The 20,942-nt window shown below is 44.0% G+C and overlaps 4 protein-coding genes across 4 annotated transcripts; 3 read left to right on the top strand and 1 right to left on the bottom strand.

Annotated features, from left to right (window-relative positions):
* The first annotated feature begins 6,729 nt into the window (after nt 1-6,729).
* LOC6553382 (PC4 and SFRS1-interacting protein) lies at nt 6,730-8,050 on the top strand. The gene has a single exon (XM_001980163.3). It carries the CDS (start codon nt 6,824-6,826, stop codon nt 7,808-7,810), a length of 987 nt encoding a protein of 328 aa, XP_001980199.2. The 5' UTR covers nt 6,730-6,823; the 3' UTR covers nt 7,811-8,050.
* Nucleotides 8,051-9,398: 1,348 nt separating this feature from the next.
* On the bottom strand, nt 9,399-9,899 carry LOC6553383. Its single transcript, XM_001980164.3, has 2 exons — nt 9,616-9,899; nt 9,399-9,531 (listed from the first exon to the last, which is right to left on the bottom strand). Exons 1-2 carry the CDS (start codon nt 9,774-9,776, stop codon nt 9,399-9,401), a joined length of 294 nt encoding a protein of 97 aa, XP_001980200.1. The 5' UTR covers nt 9,777-9,899.
* A 3,032-nt stretch (nt 9,900-12,931) lies between these two features.
* Nucleotides 12,932-14,116, top strand: LOC6553384 (protein arginine N-methyltransferase 1). Its single transcript, XM_001980165.3, has 2 exons — nt 12,932-13,386; nt 13,445-14,116. The coding sequence occupies exons 1-2, from the start codon at nt 12,977-12,979 to the stop codon at nt 14,070-14,072; spliced, it is 1,038 nt and encodes a 345-aa protein (XP_001980201.1). The 5' UTR covers nt 12,932-12,976; the 3' UTR covers nt 14,073-14,116.
* A 1,252-nt stretch (nt 14,117-15,368) lies between these two features.
* On the top strand, nt 15,369-16,524 carry LOC6553385 (probable protein arginine N-methyltransferase 1.2). The gene is made up of 3 exons (XM_001980166.3): nt 15,369-15,485; nt 15,541-15,770; nt 15,831-16,524. The coding sequence occupies exons 1-3, from the start codon at nt 15,369-15,371 to the stop codon at nt 16,522-16,524; spliced, it is 1,041 nt and encodes a 346-aa protein (XP_001980202.1).
* Nucleotides 16,525-20,942: the final 4,418 nt, after the last annotated feature.

Here is a 20,942-nt window from a genome sequence, read left to right as displayed (position 1 = left end):
CCTTGGCCAACGAGGAATTTCAAAAATGTAAGCCCCCCTTTTCCGGAGTGTGCGTATCCTCCCTCAGGCTGCAGGAGCTCCTCTGCAGTCCGTCGAAACGCTGGGCTTATGCTAATTTTTTCCCAGGCCTCGCAGGCCATTGATGTTTGGATAACGTTGACTTGATGACTTTGCATAATTTAGGCTGCAGCCGCAGCGGCATTTCGGCTGCTTTGGGTTAATTTTTCACTCAACCACGTTTACCATTTTAATGTGTTAATATTCATGGAGAAACAGCACCAGTCGGCCAACAATAACAATCTTGGCCGCTTGCGACTGGTGACGTTTCAATTTGGCCGTTGCGTGATCTCTGGCCAAACGATTTTTCAAACAGCCCCCGAACTGGTGGGCATTTATCAACAGCTCCACCGAAGGCATTTGTCATCCCCCTTTTTACAGTGCGGTACATCCGTATCATGTTGCCAAGTTTTAAGGTAAAGTTGGAGTCAAATTTTGTCTTTCCTATATACAAAGAAATAACGTACAGTAATATATAAATTGTCATACATAGCTGTTTAAATATTTTAATTATTTAACAGTTGGCTGGTAAGTCTTATGTAAATTTAACAAAAATCTACAATTTGTATGTCAAGTTTGTGTTGTGAGTCTTTTGATGGACAATAGTTAGATTGTTTAAATCACCGGTTACTCTTTGTATTCGCCCCTTCACATTTAACAGCCTTTTAATTAATCGCCCGAGTTGAACAAATTCTTAATGAGTCTTTAATTAATCGCCACAGCGAAATGTTCGACGCTCTCGAAACACGAGAACATTTACATATTATTGTGACTTGATTTCTGTGATGGCCCCACCAAGTGAGTCCACTCCCTGACCCTCTCCCTCCCACCAGATACTCCGTCTCGCTCGCACCGACGGAAGGCTCCACCCCTGAGGTGTTAAAAACGAGTTTTGAACGCTTCCAAAAATTAGTTGGCTCTTTTGTGCGCTGCTCGGCTGATTGTCTTGGATGTTTTATTAATACGAAATGCCACAACAAGCTCGACAAATGTCGAATGGTTGGTATTAAGTTATGCGTGTGCGCTTCATTAGTTAGTCTAGCGGTTTATACGATTTAATGGGGGAGTGAGGGTAGAATAGCATAAAACAAAAAGCGACTTATCCGTTCATAAAGGCGTCGTTATGGCCAGTCGAGTGCAACGGGGCGTATACGCGTTGTGGCCTTTCAATTGGCTCAATTGGCAGCGCCCACTCACACGCGGATTCTGGCCATTCTAGCCACTTCCTCGACTTTGGCCATCTTCGGTGTGCCAGCCCGCAGCCACAAACTGGATTGGATCCGAAATAGTTCCACTCCACTCCACTGCAGCTCCTTCCGAGTTTTTCCGACCTGTCGATGCGGTTTAATTTATGCGCTCAAGGTGTTTGCCTTTTTACGCTCATTGGCAGCTCACTTCCTCGTTTTCCCAGCGGTTCGGGCCTTGAGTAATTGGCTTGTGGGGAAATCTCATTCATATTTGCATTGGCCACTTAATTGTTTACATTTGACCAAGCATGCGAAGGGAGTGGCTCCCAGATGACCAATTATACACCGTATCCCCCGGGCAAATATAGATCTATGCGAAAGCTATTGAACCGGCATTAATCTGCGGAAGGCCATTGTAGAAATAATGGTGAAAGCGATTGGGCAGGTCGGGCAAAACATAATTAATTTCGAAAGCGCTTTGCAAATGGGCTATAATCTACTTTTGGGTTACACAAGTGCGCAAATGCCTACTTGATAGGTAACTATTATTGTGGAATTTGTAAATGATTTTGTTGCATTTATGCATTCATGTATATGAAAAATCTTTGAAAAATAGCTGCCCAAAAAATGTCAGGATGCGAGACAGCACGCGACCATTCACCCTGCATTTGCATCTCCCATTGAGGATACCCAAGTACCCATGTATCCATGTACCCAGGTGTCCCCCACAGAAGCCGATCCGCTGATCCAATGGCCAGCACAAGAGAATCGGCTCCTGCCACCGCATGTGTCCCATTGTGATCGTGTTCGGCTTGGGTCCCACTTTTGACCGCCGATCCGTACAAGAGCGGAAGCGTGAAGTTGGCAAAAAACATGGGCCTATAATACAGATACAGATACAATAACAATAACGAATACAAATACAAATTCAAATCTGTTTTGCCAGTGCCCGGTCCAGTTGGCTATAAATTTTATGCATTTTGCGCATAGTTTGCCATTTTGCCACTTTAACATTATTGTTATGATGATAAGCGACCCACAGAGTCGGAGGCATGGGGCAGGAACTAAAAAAAGTGAAAAAGCAACACAAATGTAGCCTGGCCCAGGGAGAGATGTCTTCAGACCCAGGTCTTGTGGTCAGGAGTCCTCTGCAACCTCGGTCCCGCCTCTTTTGGCGTCCAAGTGTCCAACTGTCTGGCCATAGCGCATCCTGCCTTCTGCACTGAGAATAAAAAAAAAAAAAGAAGGAATTTCCACGTACATATTTGTCTTCAAACAGCATTCTTTAAGAGTGGCATAAGTCAACTATTTCATGGAAAAATATGCTATATTTGATTAAAAATGTTCTGCAAATTTTCTGGTATTTCCAGTCAGCAAAGCCTGCAAATTTTTCTGAGTGCCTTGTGGTCCGTCTGGAGCTGTTTGCTGATCCCCAGTGCGATCTCCGTCTTGTTTGGCTTTCCTCCGTATTTAAAACCATTTCATTTTCTGGGGGCCAAAGTGTGAATATAATTTAATGTGTACGAGTGAGTCGCAGTCCTGCAGTTTGCCTGCCCGACTGGCTATCTGTGCATCTTTTCTGGATGCGAGGCGATTTTCAGTATCGCAGCTTGTCCCTGCTGCAGTGCGATTATTTATTGTGCTTGATTGGTTTTCAAGTGATCATAAAGTAAGTGATCGTTGGCGCTGTCCGCTGGCATTGAGTGGCCCCATCTCCGGCGTTAATATGTAGATTTGGAGGCGTAGATTTATGTCCAGCGGGGCGGAGTGGGAGATGGAGTGATGTTTGGCTTGGGATCAACTCCTTCGAGTGGGCGATCGGAGGATTGCATTTTGGAGACGGCTTCATCTGCTTGGAATCCAGGAACTGCAGTCCAGTCATCTGCATCCTGCTCGAACTCCCCAAAGTGGCCTCCAACATTTTAACATTTAATTGACATTGATGATTGCCCCACTGGACAACTCCGAGAACACGTTCCCAGGTAGCGAGTCCGTCTGAGTGTGCCCGGCATACGAAAACTACCAGGGAATTATTAATTTAATTTTCATATCGCAGCTGAGCTATTCGCATACTTCAGCTGTGCTCGCCATCAACTTGGACTCGACATGGACATGAAGAAGACGTACGAAATAAATTCTGTGGCACTTGCAGACAGCCAGCAGACAAGGCCATGGGTGTGCACAGCAGCGGACGAACATTTGGGACGATGGTTCATAGTAAGGGCCATAAGATTGCAGTTGGACCTTCTAAAAGCCAAATTAAATAATCTGTGAGGCAAACAGATTACAAAAAACCATTGACGCGTGTCTCTACTATTATATACCCAATACACATCATAAAGTTGTTAGGAAGAGGTACTTATCCACTTATAGCTTATAAGCAAACGCCGTTTAAAATATTCTTAACAGAGCTTCTACCATGTCCGCACTTCATTTGCACCTCAGCAAGTGCATTACTTAGCTGCGCAATCTGTTGGCAAATAGTCTTTGGGGGAATTTCTCTTTCTTGCTGGAAATCGTTGCGTTGCTGGGCGTAATCATTCAAAGTTTCTCTATTGGGTTAAAAGAGTTAAGTGTCTGAATTCAAAACCAACTCATTGGTGCTGGCTTTCGGATGGATTTTGTTTGGTTTTCCGTTCAGCTTGGCTTTCTTCGCGCCGTTGTTGGTTGTGTGTTTTGTTTTCGCTTCTTTAAATGAACGTTATTAAGCAGATCTTTATCGCCGAGTGATTTATTCATTAAAAAAACATTTATTAGCTAGAAACAAGACGGCGTGTGTGCGTGTATTCAGCTCAACTCACACCCCAATCGCCCATATTCACATTCACATTTGTCCATATGGCCTGGTTCGCCTCACCGCCTCATTTGTGGCGCATTAAAATGCAAAAGCGCGTTTGTTCCTGGAAAAACTGCAAAGCCCCTCTGCCTTTTGGTTTCTTTCCATATGAAATTGCGGGTGTGGACTCAACTGCCGGCTGCTGAGGCGTGCGGCTTGTTTTATGAACTTGCATATTTTCACAATTTTCCTCGCTTCTGTTCCACGGCGTTTGAGCGTGCGTTTTAATCACTTAATTAGAGAGCCACTTAATTGACTTGGGCTCTTGCGAATTATGCAAATAATCGATGTGCGATGTGCGATGTGCGAGTGTTGCAGGAAATGGGCCTCTGGTGGTCGAGTTCGTGTCTTAAGTCTTTTGTCTTTTGTTCTGCGGTGCCTTGCGGGGAAGTTGAAAGGTGGAGTTTTTCCAATACGAAAACTTTTGTTATACAAATCATTGCACAGAAATATTCATGCGACATATTTAAATGGAAAATGTATTTAATTGCTGAGGTATATGTGAGATCATAGATTCCTCAATCAATTTGTTTGATTTGAATAGCTAAGTCAATGGTAGCAAGAAGCAGTTTCAAAACATCTTAGCTGAGATAAGAGCAAGCTGCCATTAAGATATCGGTTGTATATTTTACTGGCTGCACACCTTTCAAAACATAGGTGTGATTTTATTTCCTAGTTAAGTTCATCTGGTTACAACTTAACTGATTTTGATTGCCCTCCCATGTTCCCGTTTAACCCGTTCTCGTGGGGCACAATTAGCGAACGGAGCCATTCATTAGCCCCAATGCCTTTCCTCCTGAAAAACCTGTTGATGAGCTGAACCTGATGGCATTGCCCGATTTCCCCAGTTTTGATTACATGTCCCATGTCCACCGTGGCCATTTAAAGAGGGACACGCCCATTGAATTGAAGTGGAGTGCAGTGGGAAATCGCCGCCACAATGCAGACATTTCAATTAGCATTTGGCTAAACATAAGGCAAACAATCTGGCCAATTTCCAGTCAATGATGCCAATAAAATGGAACCAGCCGAGTTGCAGATGGTAGCATAAATACTTGTTAGTCGCCCATACTCGTATTTTGTTAATCACTCTCCACTCCCAATGCTTTCAATCCAACTATAAAAACCTGGCTAGGTGGCTTCTTCTGGCCTTTTGGTGTCATAAGGAAGCGTCCAAATGATTCATAATTTATGCCTGCACGTCGTTGGCCATGGCCATTGCCATTGCCGTTCCCCATGCCCCATTCTCGCGCCCATTCCTATTCCCAATCCTATTCGATGCTTTCGTTACTTAATTTCTTCAACTTAACGCGTTGGCTTGTGCCCGTTGGCCTGGCTTTCCCATTCCTTCAATCAGCTGTAATTCTAATGCATTTCGGGCTTACACAAAAAGAAAGCATCACTTGTTTAAAGAAGATATGTATAATATGCAAACAAGATAACAATTTGAATTGGAAATAACTATTCTAGTTATTTGTATAATTTTTTACTTAATTTTTATTAAGATTTAAATCATATTTTTCACTGTGTAAAAAGTGCGTGGTCGTCGACGCATTGGCTGTCGCTTGTCTGGTGCGATGATAGTTGAAAAAATTACTTACAAATTACATGCGTAGCTTATGCCCCCCCTCGCACCCTGCCGCCTTCAGCTGGCTTAATGCGCAGGAAAATGCAGGAAAACTCGGGGTGAGGAAATGGGCTGTGGGGTATTAGTGTTGTGGGTCTCGTGGCCGGATCGTAAATTGCATTTTCCAATTGAATTCTGAGCTTTGAGCACTGACAGTCCGCCGAGGTCGGCGGAACAGCCGCGGAATACCCTAGAATAAAAATGGTTGGCCACGAGAAGCAACCATTTCCCAGAACTTTGGCCTGGTTAATTTCCCATCGTTATGGCAAAGTGACGGGCTCATTAGCATATAAATATTGTTGTAATTACGCCTGGTAAATAATGCAATTTTGCCATTTTATAGACCATGCCTGTGCTAAATTAAAATTATTATAATTGAGTTAAGCGAATGGAGGGCGAGTGGCAGGTCTTAGTGGGTAATTTCGCATGGCTTAAAATGCAGCACGGAACATGGCCATAAAGTGTATCTGCGTTTAGCTTAAACAAGTCGACAATTTAAAAAGCCAATTTGCGCATAATACGGCGAACGTGAGCGAAAATTCAAAACAGAACTGCACACGCACAGAGGCGCAGAATAAATAAGCTGAAATCCGAGTGCAGGTAGCGTGTTGTGCAAATTTCTACGCAAATGACCATTAATGCAAATGCTGTTTGCTCATTAAGGAAACATTGCCCGCCCACCAAAATGACCCAAATTCTCTTGCCATTCGGAATGGGTGGGTTCTTTAAATACAATCAAACATGGATCAAAATGGGGATTACTTTTATGAAAATTTATTTGTTTTATATTTATGCCTTTTTTTTTAATCAATATCCACTTTCAATAATCTGGATTCTTAAACAGATATTAGCGCATATTTTTATAGTCTGTATTTTTTCTTTACAATATTATCATATTAAGTTTACTTTATTCATAAAAAATACATAAAATATAAAAATAAGTTAAATATCTTAGCATTCGCGTTAGTCAACACTGCCACGAACTTTGGCGCACAGCCATGCCTCGATCTGGCAGCACTGTTTTAATTCCAGGAAAACGATCTTCTTCTTCACATTCCAGAACTTTGAAAAGAAGCGCTGGCCAAACCGATTTTCCTGCAAAATAAGCAAATTTGAATGGAAAACATGGGACGCCGACGTGCCAGGATGCCTATTTTCACGATCGGCGACTTTGTGTTCGCTAAGGTGCGCGGGTATCGCGCCTGGCCAGCCCGCATCCTGAACCGCGTCGGTGCTACGGCATACAATGTGTACTTCTACGGAACCTGCAATTACGCCAAAGTGCCTCGCAACGAAGTTGTCGACTTCGAGAAGAACCAGCGTCGATTGGGAGTGATCCGGGCGAAGGGATACAACTGCAATCCAACTTTCCGGGGCGCCATGATGCACGCCCGCCAAGCATTCGCAAATCCCGACGAGGATTTCGGGTACTACCAGCAGTTGGCTGTGGAAAACGGCGATTGCGTCGACGCCGAGGACCTGGAACTGGAGTACATGGTTACCGAAGATGGAAGCAACCTACAGCAGGAGCATGATGCCAACGAACAGGTTGCGGTGGATCAGGATGAGGAGGTAAATTCATTGGAGCAGGTCTTCAGCAATCAGATGAATGAGCCGGATTCAGAGGAGCCTGCTTTAGATTGTCAACTAGAGGAACAGGAAGCATCACAGTCGATGGTGCTGAAGAAGCAGGTCTCCGAACCGTATTACTCGATGGCTGAGTTAGTTTCTCTGAAATCGAAGAAATTAGATACGCTGGAAAAGCGTGCCAATCGGAAATCAAAGATGTCAGTTCCAAAAGATCAGTTGAAGCAGGCAAAATCTCAGTTAGTGGAACAGGTTCCAGAACAGCAGGACTCAACGGAGTTCCTGGAGCATTCAAAGCCCCAGTTGCAAAGTGTGAATACTAAGAAAGAGGACTGCAATTTGCAGGAGATTATTTCAAAAGATTTGCTCAAGCAGGTGGATGATCTAATGAAAATGCTCGAGGACATTGAAGATTACACACGTAAGGAAGAGGCTCAAGATCTGGAGGAGCTGAAAGTGGAGGAGATTTACTATATGGATACGCCCATTGATATGTCCTGCCAACGCCATCGCTAATATAAATGTAAAGAGATGCGTTCTACAAACTACTACAAAATAATTTTTTCGCATACATCCTACTGAAACATGCCTAGATTAAAGAAAGTAAGTGAAATGTCCTAATTATGTTCAAATTATGTCGCACCCTTATGAATTAATTACTGACCATTTATAAACTAAATCTTTAACGTTAGATGGGAACTATGTACCACACATTTTATTTTCTTAACATACAAAGACGTAAAAAGAGTTTTGACAAAGCCTTAAATACATTGATTTCTTCGATATATAAAATTGATTATTGTAGTAAATTTGACTCTGGATACACAAGTTGATAACTTATGCAACATGTTAATTACGGATAAAATACAAATTTATAATTTGTAAGTTTTTATACCCGTTACTCGTGAAGTAAAAGGGTATACTAGATTAGTTGAAAAGTATATAACAGACAGAAGGAAACGTAAAGTATATATATTCTTGGTCAGGATCAATAGCCGAGTCAATCTGGCCATGTCCGACTGTCCGTCGGCATTCTATCTTGTTTTTAAATGTTATCAGCAATTAACAAAGGCTAATATTATAATTAATCCAAACGTACTCAGATTTATCGAAATTAAACTCAATATTTTGTTTTCAACCGAAATTAAAGCTTATAAACATCAACTTGAGTTGTTTAAGGTAGATGAGCAAAATCGAAGTAATGGAAATTTAAGAACTCCCTTTTTAGGACGCAGCATGATTTGACTTAACCGAAACGGATCTTACGAATTGGCGGGCCATTAAGAAGGCGTGGGCGTGCCTCTGGCCATAATGGTTGTTGCGTGAGCCTCCACTGCTGACCTCACATCATCCAGGCTAGTCGCTAATCGAAGCTCGACTCGGGACACGTTTCCGCATTAAATGCTGCACCATCAGCATGGGGAGCTCACCCATCAAGGCAGCCACCCCAGGGATGAGTCTCCCCAGTGGTGTTTGCTGGATAGTTTAGCTAAATGCCGTCGTAAAAGAACGCCGGCCGTTAAACCAACAAGCCGGGCAGCAGAATCAACATCAACAGATTCCCACCCTACTTTCGGCAGATTTAATTGGACAATGCAGCAACTGGAAGAGGAGGAGGGCCATGAGCAGGAGCAGGAGTTGCGAGAGGATTACCAGAACTTTCTGGACGGAGTGCAAGCTGCGATGAGGATGCTTCGATTAACAAATTATCGCCACCGCAGCAAATTAATCGCAGCAGCAGCCTGGCATCTGTAGAACCAAGCACGGGAATCCGAATCTGGGTTAACGAGAGGACGACCGATGACCACAAATCAGATTCACTAACCCGGCAATGAGATTTCCCGACCGCATCAATTTCTTTTAATGCCAGAAATGCCTTTTCGCTGCTCCAACAGATTGCACCAGCTGGCCGAGCGAAACGCCAGGAGCTGCATCCGAAGCTGGATGTGCACTGAGGGAAATGAGGGTGGGGTAGATGGGGTAATTTCTTATCGTTCGATTTATTGCAATGCGATATTTATATTATATTAATATCAAATGCTCTGATCAATCAAAGAAGATTGATTTCAGAAGACTGAAATACCTTCATAGACTGCGTTTTTAATCATATCATATGCATCATATTTTTCCGAGTGCCAGAGGTGCCGCTGCAAGATCCCTTGGTGGCTCCAGCATCCTTGCTCCGTTCGACAGCTGTCTGCTGGGGGGTTAATCGTTGTCCTGCGCTGCTCTGCGGTCTGGACCAGATTGTTAAGTAGTCCTCCATGCGATATGCATATGGAGGTCTGGGATGGGGTGCTCCTTGGCCTGAACATGCATACCTCATTGCCGACAATCCCTGTCCTGGGCCGTAAAATGTCAAATTAATGTTACAACATGTCCAACGATTTCTGATGGCATTTGACAATGCCGAGTGGAAATTCCTGCAGGTGACGCAATTTCCCTGTAATTTGTTTGGCCGCACGTACCGTCGCCCTGACATGGGGCATTGTCAGCTCGTTTGTGCCTGCCCAGCATAAACAAAAAACCCAACCAAACCAAACCGAACCGAACCAAGGCGATCTGATCCAAAACGCGCCCAGGGACCTGCAGCCCTATTGGAGTGTGGAGTGCGGAGTGTGGAGTGTGGAGTACGGAGTGTGTGGTTAGGCGGTTATTGGATGGCTGGTACTTGATAGTTGGTTATTGGTAGGTGTCAATGTGTGGGCATGTCGCACACGTGTGCCGCTCCTGCCCTGGGGCCATAAATTCACTTAGTTTATTTGCTGCCTCGGCTTCTGTGTCCACTTGGCCAGACACTCCGACACCCGGTTGGCCATCCAGTCCACATCCATGCCCAGTTCGGCGGAAATTTGTGAAGGAAATCAAATTAAAATTTCGCTAATTTATCAGCCGCTCGGAAATCGTGAGTCCACTTGGGTGCCAGGGGGCGCTAATTGGCAAGCCATTCGCATATCGGTGTTGGCGGCTTGGCTTTCATGGCTTTATTCGTTGGCTTTATTTTAATCTAGGGAAACAGCATTTTATACACAAATTTCTACAGGAACTTCTAAGAAGAGTGAAATATATCCTTGACATTATCTTTTAAAATTTAACATGTTTTCAATCTACATCTTTGTAAATACTCTTTTAAATAATAAATTTCTGTCTTACGAAAAATCCTTTAAGTCCTTTTTGAAACCATAAACCGTAAAGATTTAAGTTGAGTATACTATTCAACTTAAGACTTTTCGAAGTAAATTGAATTTACAAGTTGTATCCAAATTTTGTTTTTTTACTTAGAGATAGATAGCGGCAGCACTGTTATTTTAGACCAACAAAATAAAGAAACAGAAGGCCTGGCAAAGGAAATGACGCGGGGTGGTGAGCAATTTTTGCATTTTATCGAAACGACTTCATCAGCCAGTCGGTCTGGAAAGGTCTGGCCTGGCCAGGTCGGCAGTTCGAGGTCCGAAACAAAGGCATTCTAATTAAAATTCCCATGTGTCAGAAATGTTATTTATTCCCTTGCCAAGCCAAGTGCATCAATCAAACTTTTGCACAACCAGCAATTAATTTATTTTTTTTTCGCCAGGCATTTATTTGGTAGAGAAGGGTGTGAAGGGGGAGAGGTTGGGACTCGATATTATTGGCAGATCCGTTAAAATCAAATTGCCTCATCGTTAACACCCGAAAGTGGTTGGGAATCTGAAATTGGGACGGAATGGGAGGATTGGAATCGCGCGTTAATCGATGACTGATTGAGCATATGAAAGCTACACTCGACAGCACAACAGGGGTTCAAGATTTCAGGCCTATGAAGTGCAGTGACTTCATATCCTTTGAATAGCAATATGGAATCCCTAGCCTTTTGTTTGACTAGTGTTCTCACTCTATTAAAACGATTATGATAGGCCAGATCAACCCCTGTTTTTGAATCATTTTGGTGTCGAGCTTGTTGAGCATTCAGGGAGCACATGTTATTATTTGTTTTTGATGAAGTGGTTGATTACAATCGACCCTCCCCGATCATTTTCAGCCACCCTTGATTGCCCTTCAGCTGTGGTTACAATTTGACTTGCCGTCAGATTGGAAAAGAAATTTGGGTTATATGAACCAGGAGTCACATGGATGACTTTGAGTTAATAGGGTTTTGAGATGGGAGACAATTTTGAATAAATATTTAAATTTATTTACATTATTAAAGATACTAGTCGGTCTGGATATTAAAGACAATTATTGACTCATATAGTAATATTTCGGAACACACAAATAATAATAAAAATCTGTAAAGTAATTATTGAAACTAAAAGAAATTAGTGTAAGACTTACTCTTGAAAACTTTTTTTGTTAAATATCATTTTATATTGGATGAATACCAATAAAGTTCCATTTTATTACATAGAAAAATATAATTAAATCCATTTAAAGCGCCCGCCTGATCTAAAATTTCGATTGAGTAAAGCTCATAAAATGGATTTTATGGCTTTTGGCTTGTGGGTCAGCAGGTGAAAATCGACCATCGAGGTGGGTCACCTCGTCACCCACAGCTCGCATAATTGGCCCATGTCGAACATTTGGTAATACGCGATGGAAGGGCTCCAAGTTGGCAAGAGAGAAGACATCATCGGCATCGATTCAATATGCAAAGCAACGTCGCATTTTAATCGCCTCAGTGGGTGGCATTCTCATTGGGAACAGCGAACACAGGCACACTAATGGAAACTTACGTCGCTTTTTAATTGATTTGTGCCAAAAGTTTTATAGGTTTTTAAAACCGTCCAAAACAAATAGCAGCGATTGTTGGCCGGTTGTTGGCCAAACGCAATCGCAGATCCAACAAATTCGAAACGACCCCCCGCCGGAGGAGCGAACCTAATTATGGAACGCCAGAAATGGCAAATTAGCATAAAATTTAGCAACATTAAAAATGATAGTTTATTATGCTCGATTGTCGTGTGTGCTCCTTTTTATTGTTGCTCTGTGACTAAATTGATTAATGAGCTCATTTAATAGCTGCGTCCGCTTATGGAGATATTTTTATGACACTTGAAAAATTATGACGGGCATTTTTCCGCCTTCAATTTCAACAATTTTTGTTTACCGTTCGCCACAAGTTGCACAATTTTGGCCGCTCACAGTGAAAGTGGTCGATGGTGGAGCGGGGGCAGGGGGAATCATTAAGTTTTGGCCATAAAAATAAATTCGGGGCTGGGCGGATTAAGCGAGTTATGGCCTGGTGTTAAGGTGTTGGCGGCACATTTCTTTCACGGACTTTTGAGTGGGGCGGTTTTTTGGTCGATTTTAATGGGACCATTAAATGCAAAATTTTGATTTATCTGGCTTCGGCCATTCAGATGCTAATAATGGCGATAGAATGACGTAGTATTGTTCGTCAGTTTATGGTGGTTATTCCCAATTTTTATAGATCTTTTTGTGACCAAATGTGGGGGAATTTCTGAACACTCGGATCTTTTCTTCTATTTACTCACTACAGAGATATTTTACTTTAGTTACATAAATAGCTTTCTCCCTTGTACTTTCTTTATATTGCGAGTTATTTCAAATAATAATAAAATACAATTTCAGGATGGCAATCAGGATGTTTCAGTCAAATCTTACTAATTTCTATCTGTCAGTCCTGTCAAAACTGAAATATTTATTCAACTTGAGAAAATCGGTTGGAACTGTACAGTCCTGAAAATGTCTTGGAACGCTTTGATTACGGCGAACCAAAGATTGCCCTTCCGGGAGGGCAAGGACAGCGACTATTTCCAATCCTATTCGCGCTTGGAGACCCACATGAACATGCTGAGGGACTCGGTACGCACGGAGGCTTTTCGCGATGCCATCCTCCAGAGCCGGGAGCTGTTCCGGGACAAGATCGTCTTGGATGTGGGCTGTGGCACGGGCATACTATCCCTTTTTGCCGCCGAAGCCGGAGCCAGCAAAGTTCTAGCCGTGGAAAGCACCGACATAGCGGATATAGCCGAGGAAATAGTAAGGGACAATCAGAAGGAGGATGTGGTGAAGGTGGTCAAGGGATTGGTGGAGCAGGTGGAGCTGCCCGACGGCATTGAGAAGGTGGACATCATAATCTCCGAGTGGATGGGGTAAGGTGTATTACCTTCTTAATGGTGCTTTTAAGGGACTGGTTTCTTACACTATCAGAAATGCTCTCTATATGGAGGCCATGATAAACTCCGTGCTGTTTGCCCGGGATAAGTGGCTTACCCGTGGTGGGCTAATCCTGCCCAGCGCTGGAAACCTCTGGGTAATCGGAGCCCATGATCCGCATCGGCTGGCCAATCTCAACTTTTGGCGCAACGTGGAGGGCATCGATATGAGCTGTGTGAGGAAGCCATTCTCCCAGGAGCCCTTGGTGGAGTGTGTGCCCATCCAGCAGCTGCTAACCGACGAGTGCTTCATACACTCCACCCACCTGACTGTGGCCCCCAATCTGCCAGTGGACTTTCGATCGAACTTTCAGTTGAAAGTCAAGCGAACTGGAATTATCAATATGCTGGTCCTCTATTTTGATGTGCGGTTTCCGGCGGGCAACTCGGAAGAAGCCGTCACCCTGTCCACCTCGCCGCATTCGCCATGGACCCACTGGGAGCAGACGGTGCTCCATCTGGACGATCCACTGTATGTGAGGACCAAGGATCGGGTGCGCGGAGTGCTGGCCATGACGCCCACTGGAGAAGATGGTCGCTGCATGAACATTGACCTGCACATCAGCTTCCGTGGCGATAGAACGCGAGTGGAGAGCTTCAAGTGCTTCTGCTCAGCGAGTTGAACTTGGAATCCACTTGGAATTTAGAAATATAAAAATGTTGAACCATAAAATGGGTCGTTAATCGAGGGCCTCCAATTGCCCAAGGGTTGGGTTTTTTTCTTTCAGTGGACAATCAATCCACGGCGAGGCTTAGAAAGTGGACAGCCGAAATGTTAACGACTTTTCTAACAAATTAATTTCAAAGCCAGGTCATTGCCGAGGGCAGAATGTGAAAATGTGTCCCTCTCCGCCTCTAATTAATTGATGGCCCCTCGTATAAATTTGTGAAAGCCAACGCCGTGGGCCCACAATGAACGCCTTTTATGCGTTTATAACTCTATTTACTATTTTAGCCATTTGCATTGTCTCGTCTCGTTTTTCGATGCTCGAGGTCTTCCCAATCTCGAGAGGTTGCCCAAAAAATCTCTTGTCAGCTCGTTTTGTGTTTGTGCACGGACCGGGCTTTGTTAATGGCAGTTCTTAAAAGGCCATAAAGTGGCTTTATGCGCCCATGAAATTAATATGCACACCATTATTGGACATGATTATAAAATATTGCTTATCTAGCGCGCACAAAAGCGCCACAAATGAGCCAGCGATCTTTGATTTTCGGTCAACACTTGTTCGCATCCCCCGCCGGAGATTTCGGTGGACATCCCGCTGGGCGCATTAACAAAGTCCCAGAAAAAACAGCACCCAGATGGATCCGATCCGATCCTCGCCAGTCAGCCAGTCAGCCAGTCAGCCAGCCAACCAGCCAACCAGCCAGTGTAGGCCCAGAAAACATTTCAATTTGTATCCCCCCATGACCAGGTCCTACTCCTCCTCGTTCGTGTTGCTTGGGTATCAAATTGCTGGCATTTGTCAACGGAGCGGGACACTGCACACCAAGTCACCTATAAATTAGAGACTCGTTAGACAGCTTAGCCCGGTGCCCAGATTTGGAGCGCGGAGTATCCTGTCGCTGCTCCCGCTGATAAGAAGGTCCGATCCCACAATTGGCTCATAACTAATTGGCGTCACTTGGATGGCGATAAGGGCTGGGAGCTGTGAGAAATGCCGGGCGATAATCTATTCGGAATTTATGGCGGCTGATTGGAGCGTGAAATGTGAAACCAGGATAATATGGGGTACAATTTCCAATTTAAAAAGATTTCACTTACCAAGCTACATTTAATAAAAGAATTTATATAGAATGTATTTTATGGACTAATTCATACGTCTTACTTACCAATTAAAGTAACCAATTGAAGTTTGTCAAAGTTTGACACGTAGAACGAGTTATAATATGAAATAGAAATCTTGAATAACTCCAACATGGATCTGGAGAAGAACCTTCTCAGGGCAATGGCGAAAAGCATGTTGAACGATGTCGTATCCACCAGAGCGTACGAATGGGTTTTCAGGCGATACGAAAGATTTTTCAAGGATAAGGTGAAGATAAGTATATTCTGCAAGAATTTATTTACATATGCCAGATTTTCAACAGATAGTCATAGACGTGGGCTGTCGCAGTGGATTACTCAGTCTGATGAGCGTGGAAGCGGGTGCCATCAAAGTCATGGCCCTGGGCAATATGGAAAGTGCTGAGTTTGTTAGGAAAGCTTTTAGCAACACTGAGAAGGAGGATATCTTCGAGTTTGTCGAGGGTGATATCCACGAGATAGTCCTGCCCAGCGGTCTGAAGAAGGTGGATATAATAGTGTCCGAGTGGGTAGGGTAAGTAGTTTTGACTTTCACTTATCAACTAAATTGAAAATATAATTGTTCACTCCACAGCCACTCTATTTTTGTGGAATCGCTCTTCAAGGAGGTGATATATGCCCGAGAAAAGTGGCTGGTTAAAGGTGGTCTCATCATACCCAATGTGGCTCATCTTTTTCTCTGCGGAATCGCGCAGCATCCGCGAGACTCCATCGAAGTGAATATCCTTCCCCAGACGGATTATCCTGGTCGCAGCTATATGGTCAGAGAACCCGTATCCCTGATGGAGGATTACGTTCCCAAGGAACAGATGATAACTGAAAAGTACCTTCTGAAAACCATCGATCTCCTCACAGCCCACATAAATGATGAGAGCTTCAGGGTCCCTTTTAGGCTACGTGGCTTGACGGACAGTCCACTTGGAGCCGTGGTTCTCTATTCAGATATAGGATTCTGCCGACCGAAGGGAAAGTTTAGACTCTTGTTTTCCACAGGTCCTAAGAGACCTCGCACCTATCTGAGGCAAACTATATTGTTTATGGATGATCCCGTCGCAGTGGCCAAGCGAGAGCTGGTTATCGGAGACCTTGGGATGTACTACAAGCCCGATCAGCATCGCGAAGTGGAGTACTCCTTCTCCTTCGCCAGTTCCAAAGTCGCGAATACAGGATCTGAGGAATCGGAGGAGCACGAGGACGTTTCTGGTACAGATTGCGACCAAGCGAATGACGTGGATTTGAGCGAAATAAAAGGGGGCTATTCTTGTTGATGTATTCATGGCAATCTCTGGACCCTCTGCAGCTGCAAGGGGAGCAGGCTGGGGATCGTTGGCCGATCAAAATTTATGGCCGTGCTGCATCAATTAGGGCGGCTGCTACCCAAAGACAATGGTTCTGGTTCTGGTTCTGGACAAGGGATCTGGCTGGTGATCGGCTCTGGGTCTGCCACCGATTCTGACTGACTTATTTTTTGTGTAAGCCCTCCTTTTGGCTGACCTGATCTGATCGGTGTTTAGCTTTGACGTTGGTACAACGATTTAAAATGATGTCGCGCATAATTCACCGATCGACCATCGACCATCGACCATCGAGCATCGAGCATCGAGGATCGACAATCGTCTTGCCAGACTGTGCGTCGTGATTTGGCTCTGGGGTTTGTTCCAACGGCCTCGTTTGCAGTGGGAGCTCTTTTGTTCTGATCTCATAACCGAACTCTGATCCCAGATCGCACTTGGTTAGCCCAGCGAAAGGAATCCGTTCGCGGATCTCGATTCTGATTCTCCCCGGCCATTCACATGCTTAAGTGACATTTCGTCTGCTGAATGTGCACTGCGGGAAAAAGGGTAGCTCGAGTGAGTGTTAGATTTTTAAATTTCCCTTAAAAAAATTTGTATGCACATACATGGAGACTGTCGACGTACATAATAACACGGTCCTATCAAAATAAATATTTACGACGGCCTTTTAGTGTGTGTTTTCCAGAGACTTTTGCTCAGTGTACTCAGTGGACTCTGGCTGAAAGCCCCGAGGCTTGATCTTGAGGGTTCGTGATGGATTAGCATCGTTTTGCCGTGAGGATAATGTGTCGTCCGCAATGATTTTGGTTGACAAGCGCGCTTTTTTCGGTTCGTTGTCTTTTCTGCCTGCGACCGTTTCTCGGAAATAATTATGCTACTTTTGCGCAAGAATAACAGCATTTTTGTACAAATTGCATAAAAATTTAAATTGCCCCGAGCGCTTGAACGGATTTTCGGTTTTTGTGTGCTGTTTGCTGCGAAATTGCTTAATAATGAAATGCCAATGGATTAAGCGCAATTTGTGCGGCATGTCCACTGATTGTCCCCGGGATTTTTATCTTTATCGCGTTCTTTTTTTGCTGCTCGACCAGGCCGAAACAATTGGCCAGTCCCGGCCCAGATCCACGGCAATCCTCGCCAGACCCATCATCACCAGTCTCATCATCACCATCAGCCTGAACACGTTCGATTTGCCGGGCTTTGCTTTTTTTACACCTAACAAGGTTGGAGTCCAGAAAAAGGGGGGGGGGGGGGGGGGGGGGGGAACAAAATCTGAAAACCTATAACTGCCTCTTTTTCTCGAGGCCTTGCAGCGTTTTCATTAAATTCGCTTAATAGCGCAATATAATTTAAACAAGTAGTAACATAAAATAAAACTCAGCCACGCACTGAAAGGCATAAAGATGAAGCAAATTACTCCGGACCGGAGCAGAACAGCCCAGAATTCAGACTCCTTGGGCCCGATGACGATGCCGACGACGCTATTCGGGAAGGGAAGTGGAGGGTTTTGGCCAAGAGTCTCAGTTGGCCAGTTATGGCGCATGGGCGAGACCTCTCCGTCGACCAGCAATGGCAATAAGTTCGCTTAACGAGGGTTTAATTTATGATTTGTTATGTTTCCGGTTCATGTTCTTGTTGCCTGCAAAATTATTGGCCATAAAGCCAAGGTGTGGATTATAGTGGCTGGCAGTGGTAGCCGGGCAAAGTCATTGGCAATCGAGCCATGGCGATTTGGGCGAAAAAAAAACAGAGGGGGAAAATGGTTGTCGGTAAATACATACGAGAACGGGCATTTCGATGAGGTCACCAGGGGGAGGCAAAGTTTAATGGGTCAGCATTATCCCATGATTCTTGGACAGTAGGCTATCAAATATCCTCTTCCCAGCAGTCAGTGATTAGTGATGCACCAATGCAACACGAATCTAAATAAATAAATACAAATTATTTATTTTATAAGCTCGTTCGTTCATTATGGCTCTAATCCATTTGGTAAACAAGTGACTTTAACAATTTGGTCTTGACCACTAATAGACCCTAATCCCTTCACGCTCACCGTGAATTTGTTGCCAAGGAGCCCAGGATAAGGCCGTCGAACGCATTGCGTTGAAAATCGATTTGTAGTTTTATTTCGTTCCATATTTTGCCCATGGCCCTTGGGTTGCGCCTGCGCAAACAACTCGCGATGCGATGCGGATAACCACGGATAAGAAAATAAGCAGAGACATGCGGAGACACCACGAAAAGGAGGTGGACCAGGAGGATCGGGAGGATCCCTGCCAAGTCGGTCCGTCGCTTGGTCCAAGCAACGCCAACGAGTATCTGGTGGAACATAAATTACGCGACTAACAAGCAGCGCCCCGTGCAGCTAAAAAAGATACAAAAAGCACAGGGAGAGGCGGATGAAAAAACACTTCGAACTTGGGAACTGAATTGTACAGCGAAAAAAATCGATCATTACTCGCATGCTGCTAAATTTCGATAGCAATTAAAGGGATTACACTAGTCGACAAAGTGAATGTGATTCAAAGTAAAAAACATTTCAGTTCATAACAGCAAACAATTGCGTTGGTACTTTTTAATATTAAATTGCAAAAAAAAATAAACATATATATTATTTAAAAAAACATTTTTTTGACCCAAAATTATTTTTTTAGGCAATACTTGAAGGTATACTCAAGTAGTGTTTTATTTCTATATTTACAATAATAAAGTTTTAAATATATAAATTCTAGAAAATGACACCGATTATTCGCAGTGCTCTTGAGCCTGGCCCTCTCAGTTCAGAGCTCTGGGCCAAAGTGAGTTGCACAAATTATAAATGAAAGCGGGTGTTGGAGTCCTCCTATTCAGGGGCCCTCATCCCGATTTCGGAACCCATCCCCACACTCACGATTAGGTGCAGCAATTTGGCCGTGGCTGTCTGTGATTGAGACCGAGGCAGTGCTCGAAACGAAGTTAAAAATCAAATTAGCGAATGTGTTGAAAATTAAAAACAAAACAACATAAATTGCATCTGCCAGATACGCAATTATTACGAGGGCCAAAGGACTTGGGGGCCCGCTGACTTATGGACTTGGTCAAGCCTGCGGTTCTGGCGAGCTGGAGTTCTGTGCTTCGCTTTCCCCCATGATTCTTGGGTGCCCGTGTATGCCGTGTATGCCGTGTATCTGTATCTGGACCCCTGCATCTGTATCTGCCCGCGAGGTGTTGCAATTTGACGTTTTTTACGCGAGTTCTTATTCCATGAAATCCACATGAATTTCACATGGCAGTGCAAATACTCGGCCTAAATGGGTCCCGATGTCCCGATGTCCCTGGTCCGTTGGCGGAAAACATGTCGAATTAACACGCTCTAAGGGGCAGCTGGACGAGTCGAGCCGAGTCGAGTTGAGTTGAGGTTGAGGTTCCCTTTTTTGTATATTTAAATGTTGGCAAATTAGCTGAAATTTCTTCTCGCAGTTCTCGCATGCATGTGTGTGCGTGTGTGTGAGACATATAATTACAGTGGAAATTTAGCCGGGCCTAAACTCCTGGCCAGCCGAAAAAATGTTGCTCAGCTGGCGCCGTGTCTGCGCAGAAGACGGCCAAATAAATCGCGCTGCTGTTGAACTTTTTATCTGTCTTTGGGGGGATGGAGAGCTGGGGTATGGGGCTTAAGCCAGAATGGCACTGCTGCCAGATCTGCCAGAGATGGAAGTCGGACACGCCTCCAGTTGTCCTGTTGGCCCGAACCTCTTTGCAGTCGTTGCCAACTTCTTCCTCCAGCCTTTTGGCCCTGAGCCTTCGCTGTGCTCTTCGGGGCCGTAAAAAAGGGCGCAAATTTTATGAGCGCATCGTTTAACAAATGAATTTACAACCGTGCAACGCCCAAATGTCTGGCGTTCAAATTCAAATTCCTGGCCACGCAACCAGCGGAAATCTTGGCCCTGCTCCAGGATGACTTACGTGGCACACGGAGGCGGATACACAGGTACAGAGCGAGAAAATGTGCTCACAGATACTCGTAGTAGGTGCATTTATTTTAGTTCAACTAAATGTATTTTGAAACATTATTCATCGCCTTTAGTATTTCGAAGGAAATGATTTCTGATAAGGATATAGGGGATGCTCACATTTTACAGCATACTTTAAGGAGCAGATTAAATTGTTTTCCAACATCTAGAGATTTCTGAAATATCCGTACATAACAAAGTGCCAAACCATGAACATTTAAAGCTTGATGATGAGCAAATAATTTAAAAAATTCACATGCATAAATTAATAGTTATTATTATAGAACCTTATTATAAAACCCTAATTAATCTTAAATATGTAGCACCTACCCAGTGATAAAGTTAGAAACCTTCGAAACCACATGTACACTTTTTCAACCTGTACTTACGTTCTGTAAA

The sequence above is a fragment of the Drosophila erecta genome, unplaced genomic scaffold (assembly GCF_003286155.1).
Source record: "Drosophila erecta strain 14021-0224.00,06,07 unplaced genomic scaffold, DereRS2 tig00000000-arrow-pilon, whole genome shotgun sequence".
NCBI classification, from domain to species: domain Eukaryota; kingdom Metazoa; phylum Arthropoda; class Insecta; order Diptera; family Drosophilidae; genus Drosophila; species Drosophila erecta.
This window is presented reverse-complemented; position numbering and strand designations above follow the sequence as displayed.